This window comes from Daucus carota, chromosome 7 (genome assembly GCF_001625215.2).
Source record: "Daucus carota subsp. sativus chromosome 7, DH1 v3.0, whole genome shotgun sequence".
NCBI lineage: Eukaryota > Viridiplantae > Streptophyta > Magnoliopsida > Apiales > Apiaceae > Daucus > Daucus carota.
The window spans coordinates 7,405,656-7,417,579 of record NC_030387.2 but is presented as its reverse complement, the minus strand read 5'-3'; the positions used below and the strand labels follow the sequence as shown (position 1 = coordinate 7,417,579).

Here is an 11,924-nt window from a genome sequence, read left to right as displayed (position 1 = left end):
TAATAATTTACATAAATAATATTATATAGAAAACGTTTGATGGAAATAGTTAGCTAGATGAGAAGAGAGGGTAGTAGCCTAATTTTCTTGGTTTATATATAAACACAAGATTATTTCGATCGTGGGATTGTAACCGGTTCATTGGAATGATAATGAGATTTTAATTTAAACAATTATTAATCCCATTTGAGTTGACGGGTCAAAGTTGAATGTGAACTAACAAATCAAGATGCAATCTTTTCATTCTTCTGAAGAATTCTGATCAAGAAAATGAGCATATTTGGTCACTATGGCACATTCACATTGGCACTAGTATTGTAGGATTTAAATCACAAGACCTGAACATAAAAGTTGAAACAACTAAACTGAAGCAATCTTTCCATTACGAGAGAACAGAACAAACTGAAATTCATACGACATTGATTAAGTTTTACAATGGCAGATTGTGTAGGACAAAGATTGTCCAGGTTCATTTCATTCAATGTAAAATGATCAAGAACAACATTTGAGATTAAGATGAGGCAATTTGCATGTCAGCGGTTGTTCCAACATGTTGGATCACAAAGCCATAGATCTTCCGCTTGAGTCGCTCAATCTTCTGTGTCAGCAAGTCATCCCTTTTCAACACCACACGATCTAACCATTCGTTGACTCGCTTCAGCTGTGATAAGATTGCTGCTATGGGGCTGCCATTGAGACCTCCAGCAGTGTTACCAGACTTTCCAAAAACCTGAAAACCAGCATCTATGGACTCCTCAACAAAACGAATGAACCACATTTGCATATCTTTCTGTAATTTTGTTCCAAGTTCTGCGGTTTCTTTCATCCCATATCCCCTTATCCATGCATCAGCAGTTGATGGAGATTGGTTCTTTGAGGAACTTTTCTGCAATGTTGTTGGAGCCTCGATATTCTGGTTAGTTAGGAGGGAAACAACCTCAAGATCAGTAGCTAGTGCAGCTTCTACCCATAGAGAGAATTTTGATTGGTTTGTTGAGATGTTGTTAGTAGGTGAGCTCGACTTGTGGCTTGTGAACACAGATTCAGCAACTGCTGCTGATTTCGCAACATCACTGTATATAGACATGAATCCATCGATTGTGGGTAAAGGATTTCCAGCTTTAGATGTTGAACAAAGATGTGAAAACATGCTGCAAAATAGAGGAGAAACATATATCATCTTTCAAAACAGTAAACATCAGAAGCTTCACATTAAAGTTAAAACAAATATTACATTTCAATCATCAATTTACCAGATCAGCTTGAGTCGTCCATTAAATTGCATATCAACAATCAATTTACATCACAGAAGCTACTAACTCTAATCTATGTATATGCAAAATATTAATAGAAAACACGTCATCATCAGAACACTAAAAACAATTACTATAGAATACAATTACTTGAGAATGCTTGCAAAAGTATTACTTTTAATGGTTACAACTACTAGTAATCAATCAACATCATTTTTTTGTTTCACTAGCAAGAAATGCTGTTGAATTTGCGTGAGATCGCTAGCAATAATTACTATCTTCATTATTCATAATTACAACAATAAATCATCATTATTATCGCACTAACAAGAATTACTGTAACACCCCAGTCCCACATCGAGAAGTGTGGAGACTTAAGTTCAGTTTATAAGCATAAGTACTACTACTAATTGCACCAACAAATCATGATCTTTTGGGGGCCTGTGGTGGGCTTGTGGATTACCCAAGTTGTTGCAGTTGGGCCAGTATATTTAGACTTATTTTCGGATTCGGATTTCGGGACTTGACCCGATTTTCGAAAAAGGCTCGGGATTTGACCCGGGTTGTTTCATATGGTATTCAGAGCAGGCTCTCGAAAGCTTGATTCGTCAAGTTGCCGGAGGTGGGGACACGAAGGCTGGTGGTATTATCCCGCAATGGACAGAGATCCGGAGGCGGGGACACGAAGCCAGCCGGTATTATCCCACAATGGCTAGAGAGGTTCGATCTGGGCCTATGGGCTATCCGTTTCGGCCTGACGAGGACGTCAGGAATTTAAGTGGGGGAGTTTGTAACACCCCAGTCCCACATCGAGAAGTGTGGAGACTTAAGTTCAGTTTATAAGCATAAGTACTACTACTAATTGCACCAACAAATCATGATCTTTTGGGGGCCTGTGGTGGGCTTGTGGATTACCCAAGTTGTTGCAGTTGGGCCAGTATATTTAGACTTATTTTCGGATTCGGATTTCGGGACTTGACCCGATTTTCGAAAAAGGCTCGGGATTTGACCCGGGTTGTTTCAATTACCATTCAATATCGGGATCATAGATTGTAACCACAGATTCCCACATTACAATCAACTAAAGAATGGGCAGATTGTTACCTTAAACTCCTCAGAATAGACTCTGTAGCAACAGCTTCCTGCAAAGCTTCAGCTGCAGCTGTTGAAGCAACAATCTTCCTTTGCATAGCTTCCTGCAAGTGGTAAGTATTTCAATTCCAATTCCAGGCTTGAAGCAATAGGTCTAGTTTATAAATACTCAAATCATTCTCAATATTCTGATTAATCAGTTTAAAACAAGAAGCATTAAAAATCCAGAATTAAGCACACAAAGGAAGTATCATTCTAGTTTACACAAGTTTGGATATTGGTTTGAACTGTATACTCACATAACAATATGAATAATTGTTGTACTAACATTTATTATGCAACTGGCTATATATGCATTATTATACAATTATGTTTATCATCTTCTTACTAGACACAGGAAGAGCAATTACATTGTGTATATCTCAAAGAATTGCACAATTACTAAACAACCACACAATTCAAATACAAGTATATGTTTTGTTTATTCAACCTCTCATTACTTAAATGTTCACTAATCCACAATACCTTCCCAAGCTTTGCAAGCTCTGACGAGATTGAATCCAGCGGAACACTGCCATCAGTCCATTTCTTTTCATGAACCGCAATTACAGGAGCTACATTGCTTGATTTCTCGGTCACAAACGAACCCTCTCCCAGGTTAGGGTTTGAATTTTCGAACCCAGAGGACTCATCTTGATTGTGTTGTGTAATACTTACATCACTTAAGCGCCTCGAAATAGCTTCCTGAAAGATTATCAAATGCAAAAGATGACAACTTAATACATATCTCAAAAGGCATTAACAAAACATTAAGTACAATACACTACCTGAGTTCTCAATATAGCTTGAAAATCCGGCTTACTTCTAAAACCCCCCTTTTCTTTCTGCTCCCCCGAACCCGTCCCTGCTCCAGGAGACTCATCCCAATTCTTCCTATTCCCCTTCGAAGACCCGACCAGCGCTTCCGACACCTTTGAAATCCCAGCAGCAATATTAGCCAATTTCTTCTTCCCACTTGAATCACCCTTAAGTCCATTCGACAACCTCCTCCCTGGAGACAAAGACATTCTCCTCGTACTGGGAGACGCCTGTTTCCTCCCATTAGGCGAAGGCTGTCTATACCTCGAAGGCACAATTATCGCAGGCTCCTTAGCAGTCTTCCTATTATCGTCCTTCGCAGCCACTAAACTGGGAACCACACATTTAGAAGGAACAGGCGAAGACGACCTCTTCATTTTCCCTGCAGGAGAAGGATCTCGCTTCAACTTCCCTGCAGGAGAAGGATCTCGCTTCAACTTCCCTGCAGGAGAAGGATCTCGTACCAGTTCAATCGCCGCTCCAATACTCTTCTTCCGAGCAGCAGGCGACGAAAACCTCTGAGGCTGTGGCACCTTATTCACAACCTTTCCATTACCCCCCTCAGAATCTTCGATATCCTTCTTAACAACTTGTCGAGTTCTCAATTCCCTAACATTCTCATCCTTCTTAACAATTTCAGGCCTTTTCGACAAAGAAGCAGTACTAATCGGATCATGACCTAAATCCGTATCCGAGACAGGCTGAATAACAAACTCTCGAGAACTACTCGATAATTTCACCCTAAGTTGTTCAGGACTTCCGACAAACGGGTGGCGTCCAGCAATAGGCCGGATGCCATTAGCCCGAGGGACAGGGGAATCGAACTCAAGCTTTTCGATATAAACAAACTGGCCGATTTGCAATCGATTAGTGAGAATTAAATCGGTGTCTTTTTCGGACAAGGAGACGTAAGTGGAGTTAATTGAGTCGGAGAGAGAGAGGAAAAAGCCATGATTAGGCCAGAGATCGGTGGAGCCAGCGAGTGCTGGCACGATACCGATGACTTGGAGGATCGGGGACCGGTGGTCTCCGGTCACTCGAGTAGTTGAGTTCATTGTTTGGAGGAGTTTTAGGAGGATTCCTGGTGTTAGAGTTGCCATTGCGAGAGAGAGGGATAGAGATGCAGATGACTTTCAAGGATTTTAGTAGAGAGAGGGAGAATGAGATGAGGATTTTCGAGGATTTTAGCAGAGGAATGGGGGGAGAGAGATGGCAAATGAGAGAGGGAGAGAGATGCAGATTACTTCAAGGTAATTTGAGAGAGATTTGAAAAGAGAGAGATGAGAGGGGGAGCCGTTACAAGTTAGAAATGATGAAATTTGTTGTGATCTGGGGGAATTTGAAATGGACGGTTGGGATGAGATCTATGTGAGTATTTAAATTTGAGATGCAACGGCAGGCAGCTCTCACATGATTGACTAAATTTTCGGAAGTACTCCCTCTGTTTCAAATTAGATGTTCACTTTAAAAAAATCACGCAGTTTAAGAAAAATGGATGTTCACAAATTAATTGCATTAAATGATCAAAATATGTGGAGTGAGATTGATCTAGGAAATATAAATAAGAGATATGTGGAGTGACTTTAGAAATATGATTTTGCATTGAAAGTTGAAGTGGACAAATAATTTGAAACAAAATTTTTTCTTGAAAGTGGACATGTAAATTAAAACCGAGGGAGTATATGGTTCCCGAATCATGTTTGTTTCACAGGATTAAGCATGCCATACAATTACTATAATTTTTTAAATCTCATGCTTCCTCCGTTTCAAAATACATGTCCATTTTTAGAAAAAAAAATTGTTTCAAAATATCTGTACACTTCAACTTTCAATGTAAAGTTATATTTCTAAAATCAACTTTACTCCACATATTTCAAATTTATATTTCCATGATCAACCATATACCACACATTAGATTCAATTAATGACTTATTACACCTTTTTCCCTCAAAATCCACTTTTCTTAAACTATGTGATTTTTTAAAGTAGATATCTAATTTGAAATGGAGGGAGTATTTGTTTATACAAACTTGATTCTCCTTAATTTTCAGAACTAGAATTCTTTAAATTATCCTATTCCATATTTGTTATGTTGAGATAGGGAATAAAATTATTATCCTAAAAAAAATTATTTAATTCATTTCAATAAAATGTTGTGTTAAAGGATTACAATTACAATTCCCTCGTTATAATTTATGTAAAACAAACATAACATTGGAAAATTTAAAGGATAAAGCCCAATCCCAATTACTACGTTATACGACAAATATGGAATAATAATTTAGAGGGTTATTTTTCAATCCTAAAAATTGGTCTTTGAAAACAGACATAAGATAAGATAATTTAATCCATATAGTTATTAATGGTGTGATCAGTTATTCTGAATTATAATCCGAGGATTATTAAATTTTAAAATAAAATAATCTTTTTTTGCCAGAATTTAGAGCGGATTTCATTAATGCTCTGAAAGAGACTCAATCGGGACAAACCCCCAACTGATCATGCAACCAGGTTGATCGAAAAACAAATAAACGAACTAAATAATTAGCCGCTTTGTTTCCGGATTGCTTAACCCTTTTAAATTCAATATAATTTCTTAGTTCTTTCTTAACATGAATTCACACAATAGGGACATGGATTTCACAAACATGTTTCACCAACATCTGTTGAATGCAAACTCACCAATATCTTTGCATTCCTAAAGTCACGTAGTTTTAAGATGATGAATGCGGGGATTGACTTACAACATAAATAAGTCATCTCAAATTTAAAACACAAGAAAATAATTAAGATAACAATAATCGCAGACATTGTACTACAAAAGCATCTAATGTGCTTCATCCATTCTCGAGGTTGCAACTTTCATATGACAGCTACCGGGGAATTGGCTACTTGCGGTAGGCGTGACAAATTCTTACTTGAGAAGATAAAAAATGCACGAGACTTGCATGCATCCCCTCAAATATTGTTATCCCTAAAGATGATGATTATGGTCATTTCAACTTGAATTCTAGTAAAGATAAAACTCCAGCGAGAGAGAGAAAGTGCAGACTATTTACTTCACTTGTGTTTTGCTATGATAGTTTACTGTAATTTGCATTTGGATTTAATTATCTTTTAATGTCATAACACTAACTTGAAATTGGATTTGTCATTGTTGTGGTATAATGATATATGTTTCATTTATGTAAGTTTTTCAGATTTGGCCTTAGTAGTCTTTAATGTAAATTAAGTACATGCAACTAATGGAATCATATATAAATATACATACATCTTATAGTACATTACAAACAACTTGCTAACCTAAGACGACAAGTGCATATGTCCACACTGCATGCCGGTTGCCGAGTTGGCTTGTCTTGATATCGTAATAATCTTGCAGGCAATGTGACAACCCGGATTTTTCAAAATATTTTATTAATGGTTTTTATAAAAAGGAGGAATAAAATTTAATATTTTATTCCAGTTTGATAAATTTGAAAAAAAATAAATATATTTGTTTAAATATTTTCCTGGTCATCGGGGTTATGGGAAAATATCTGTTGATCGTGCAATTATCTGTTACGAGATTTAATTGATCTATTTGTATACGATTATGTTTGTGCGTGCATTTATTCTTGCTTTTGATATTATTATAATGTTTATTAAAATTTATTATCCTCTTAAATGGATATTTATTTTAGTAAAAATACAAAGATAATTTGAAAAATTATTTTAATTGCTCGATAGTTTTTTTAGGAGTTTTTAAAATACTAAAATTTTTATTCCTATAAGGAACACACCTAACTTCTAAATTTTGTATAAATTTTAAAAATGCTCTATACATCCTGAAACCTTTATTTGATTAGTTTTATAATATTCCAAGATTTATAAAAATATTTCGGTAGTTGTCGGGAGAAATTTTATTGCAAATTATCTCCGCAAATTAGTTAAAAGCGGGTTTAAGGTAAAAGACTAGTCAGCTTAAATAGTTGATGGCAGCTTGGAATTTCAACACGTTGCAGCTTGCAATGCAATTTTAAAAGCCTCAGCCACGTAACCACACCTCGTTTTTCTGTTTAAAGCCGCGTGTATATACCTGTAGTACTTCTTCTTATTACATCCCCTCTCCAAAATTCAGAATCCCTCACCATCTCAATTACTTCTCCCCGTAAATCAGTACCAAGCTCTGTTTCTCTTCTCAAAGCTATGTCTTTCACCGCCGGTTCCAAATCCAGTGCTGCCGTGTCTTCCGGAATCGCCGCCCCCGCCTTAATTCCTCGTTGCCAAGCTTTCACAGTGGCTTTCCCTCGTTTCTTTCTCTAGTTCGAAGCCGCCTCTCTGCTCAATGTTTATCTAGGACCCACTGCCTTTGGGATTGTGTGTGGACTACCTAGTTCACCAGATTCCACCACTGCAATTACATTCAGAGTTTCTTCTTCCCTTGTGTGCCTCTACTTCGATTTGGCGGTATAATAAATCTCTATTACTCAATCAGTTTACCACTCAATCAGTCACTACGATTTGAATTGATTAAGTTAGCCAATTTTGAGACCACTTAGTTGTATAAATGTATATATGTGTGCGTATACTTGCTTTGCATTAGTTGAGAATTGCTCTGATTGTTAGAGTTTAATTTAATTAACTACGTGATTATAGACTAATTGGGATAATGTTTACTCGATTGGGAGTTAATTGTTGTATATGTACATATGAATTAGGGAGTTTAATTGGAGATAGATTTGGGGCATTTGTTGGGAAGAGAATTTTATGTAATGTGTTTGTTGTATTGAACTGAATAAATTTGTAAGGGTTATGGTTGGTACAAATTGTATATAAATTTTGGAGTCACTTGCAGTTGAGTTTTCGCAGCAACTTTGCCTCTGTTTGGAGCTCTGTTTCGAACCGCTTAAGATCATTTTTAAATGAGAATTTCAGAGATTCATGATATTCTCAGAGTCTACTTTATGGGCGCGAAAGAATCGAATCGATTCGATTAGGAGCTAGGAGATATGATAGTTTTAGTATGGTATGCGCAGAGTACAAACTGCTTTGCTTTTCGACTTTCTAATATAGTTTAATTACTTAAACTTTGATTTTCAAGCCAAAACTAATTTTATAGCTACTCAGGGAGTTTAGGGAGGTCTGATAAAAATTTCAAGTGAAAAACTTGTATTTTTGATTTATTAAAAATGTTTGAATGTTGGTAGCGCAAACTTGTGAAAATTCTGTTTTGATGTCACAAAGAGAATTGTTTTTGCAAGTTTAAATCTATGAGTTTTGGTTGAAATAGTAATGACCTCTATGTGTAGATTTATAAAGATCTCTGAGAAATATTTTGTTAAAAGTTGAATTATTGACTTATTGATTCATCTATGATTTCAGAGTTTGCTAATTATTTAATTCAGCCAATGAGAAATGGTTGATGTTATTTCATTGGTTATAAATAATCATGAGATCATACGAGGATTAGGAAAGATAAGTTTTGATATATTAAATATGTATATATGCCTTGACTTCTCGGTATATGTATTTATATATTAAAATTATATTTCTTATAGTATGAGAATGATTGAAAATGAATGGGTATGATTAGACAAGGATTAAGGACTTTAGATTTTGGGATTATATGCCTATAAATACCTGAAATCTTTATTCCTTATAGTTAAAGATGGATGTGGTTGTTGAGGTGTGTGTGTTTTAATTGATATTGGTTCAGTGCTTGTTGGTTTATTGAGTTGGATTGAGTTGGTTTATATTGAATAGGATAAGAAAACCGGTGGATGTCCGATACATAGATCGCGGAACGCGGAACGTGACCACGATCGGCGACCCAGTTCGTTCGTCCCCGAATCCGGACAAACGCGACCGGAAACGCCAGAATTCGCGACCGAAACGCTGGTAGTGACGTCCCATTGAACACGCATGATTCTTGATAAGAAAGAGTCGATTGTGTCTGTGATCGTACTGTGTGTCTTTGTCAGTGGTGAGAAGAATGAGAAACGAAGAAGAAGAAGAAAGGCGGTGGTAACTGTGTGTATATTTTCTGTATATGTAAAGAACGGCGGCCTGATCAAATAGTAGGGTTATTAAAGCGTATTTTAATATTTGGGCCCTGCAGGCCCATTAACAATATATTCAAGCTAACTCATCTTTAATGTTTAAAGGACTTAAAGCAGCAGCCCAATAATTCCCAGACTCTTATTATTATTTTATAATAATTTTTTTGAAGTATAAACAAAATAGTATTGATAAATTTATAATAATTTAAATTGTAACCTTATATATAAATAATTTTTTAAAAAAAATCCATCGTCCCATACGTTCCATCGTACCCGTACGTTCCGTCGTACCGGGTTCACTAAAAATGAAGTTTCGTGTATCCGTTTCCGTACCCCGTTTCGTATCGAACCCCGTTTTATGTAACACTGGTCCGATAAATAGAGGAGATGCTGCCGAATTTTCGATAGAAATATATATGTTTCACTTGTTGAAGGATATTAGATATTTAAGAATAAGGCACTTGTTAATTGAAACATGTATATGTTAGCTTATCATATTGACTTTTAATAGTTATAAAAGTTAATTGTTCAACTATGTGTTATGTGTTATCTGACTTGTATGTCATATATGACAAAGGGTAGTTAACTACGTATTCTAGTTAATTTCGTCTGATCCGATGATTGAACCAATATTTGCGTAATGCATAGAATCGAGCGAGGCATGCTTATCAATGGCATTCTGAAGTAATGATCTGACATCACGAGTCGAATCAAGAATATTCTGGTAAGGCAAGGTTGACAAGGCTGTGGCGTAGAATGAGTTCCGTTAGAAGCTAGCAAATGGAATGATTATGCAGTAAATAGTGTTATTAGAAATCTGAGCTAGACATCGGAGTTAAGGCAAGTATTCTTATCTTTACTTATTGTTCAAGTGATATTTTCTTTACACCCTATTATGCAAGTATTCCCATTCCTCTCTTGTATATTTGAAAGTGCAAGTATCTCTATCTTCACTTATTGTTCAAGTGATATTTTCTTCAAACCCTTATGCAAGTAATTCTATTCTCAACTTGTATTTACTGCAAGTATTCCAGTTCAAATGCTATATTTAAAAGCTGAGTGCTCTTTCCTTAAAACTTTTACTTACTGCAAATGCATGACTTAAGTACGATTTTGAGTTGGAAAGAGTGACTTATCAAATTGATACACATGGTTTTAAATCTCTATAAATGTTTTTCATAACTCGGTTTAGTTCCTCGGTTGTAAGGCTTATCCGTTGTAAGTATACTTCCTATGGAATAAACCTTTTCTTAAAAATGCAATTATTTAGAACTGGGAAGCAAAAATAACAGATATTGGAGTTGCGTAAGAGGTCCGTTATCCCATAACGGCCCAGCTTAGTTGATTGCGTAAGAGGTCTGTTACCCTGTAACGGCCCAGCTTGAAGGGTGCGTAAGAGGTCCATTTTAGATGGCCCAGCAATGTATAAAGACCTAGCTAGTCTTTAGTTCCGGAACAAATTTTAATATAGGACATTTGTGTAAACAATGTCTGGGTTATCAATGGACTGATCATCTATGATAACTTTTAAAAACGTCCAATATATCTGAATGCTTTAGAAATTCATATATACTTTTGAATTGTTTTGGTTTCAAGTTAAAAGCATGTTTTTTTGAATACTTCCAGTTCAATTACTTTCTCTGCATCAACTCCTGTTTCTTTTTAATTATTATACTTGCTGAGCATTCTTTTGCTCATTCTTGCTATTTCTTCTAACCCTTTCAGATAATGATAAAGATGGTTCGCCTATTTAGGCTAAGCATAAGAGTAAGGCTAGGCGAGGATTGCAAGTGACTAAGTTTCAACCTGATGGTCAGGAAGAGTATCCAAGATCGAGTCTTTGGGACTAGTGGTAATTAGAGTTGTCTAAACTTGATTTAGTTGTAAAAACATGTAATAGGATTTATTAGTTTTACTTTTCTGATTTCAATACTATAGCCTGTTTGCGATCCTGTTTTAAAGGGGGTTAAACTTTGTTCTTTTAAATCTTTTATTAAAGTTTTTAGGTTTTCAATTCTTTGATTTTTATTAGTTTTTCAACAATACATGTTTCAAAAGTGTAAATCAATTTTTTTAATATCCAGGTTTGAAATACTTGTTTTTACTTTCTTTAGAAAAAAAATACTGGTTTTCAATTATTTTTCTTTTAGTGGCACCAAATCCAGACCCCCGGATCTGAGGGATGTCACAGACAATTGTTAGTAAAATGTCAAATTGATGATAAGTCAAAACATTTAGTGTATTTTTAACTTGTATTAATTTTGCATCTGATCAATGAATGACATACATATTGTAGTATCCGTCGATCAGACAGCCTATCAACGAATGATGTGGCACTGTAACAAAACTAATAACTTTCATGTTAGCAGTTGATAGGATTTAGTTGACAAATTGTATATATTTCAAGTCATAAAATTTACACAATTGGAGTGAAGATCAACGACTAATTAAAACATCAACGGATGTGGAATAAAACTAGTATCAACCGCTATGCAACTCACTCATACTTAAACCTGGCAAGATCCTTGTTCAGGGGGTATATTATCAGAATTTACTAAGTTGTGGTCAATTTATATTATTGTTTTGTTTTGTTTATTTTTGTTAGTGACACTAAATCTATACCCCGAATTTGGACTGTTACGAGAGGTCTTAAATTTAAAAGTCCATTACTTCCAAGAAC

At 35.6% G+C, this 11,924-nt stretch overlaps 1 protein-coding gene and 1 long non-coding RNA gene across 2 annotated transcripts; one reads left to right on the top strand and one right to left on the bottom strand.

Moving 5' to 3' along the window:
* Positions 1-345: 345 nt before the first annotated feature.
* On the bottom strand, positions 346-4,546 carry LOC108193505 (uncharacterized). Its single transcript, XM_017360189.2, has 4 exons — positions 3,173-4,546; positions 2,871-3,089; positions 2,358-2,449; positions 346-1,151 (listed from the first exon to the last, which is right to left on the bottom strand). The coding sequence occupies exons 1-4, from the start codon at positions 4,301-4,303 to the stop codon at positions 512-514; spliced, it is 2,082 nt and encodes a 693-aa protein (XP_017215678.2). The 5' UTR covers positions 4,304-4,546; the 3' UTR covers positions 346-511.
* Positions 4,547-7,214: 2,668 nt separating this feature from the next.
* Positions 7,215-11,258, top strand: LOC108194258 (uncharacterized). The gene is made up of 2 exons (XR_010285247.1): positions 7,215-7,652; positions 10,970-11,258. It is a non-coding gene; the product is annotated as an uncharacterized LOC108194258 (long non-coding RNA).
* Positions 11,259-11,924: the final 666 nt, after the last annotated feature.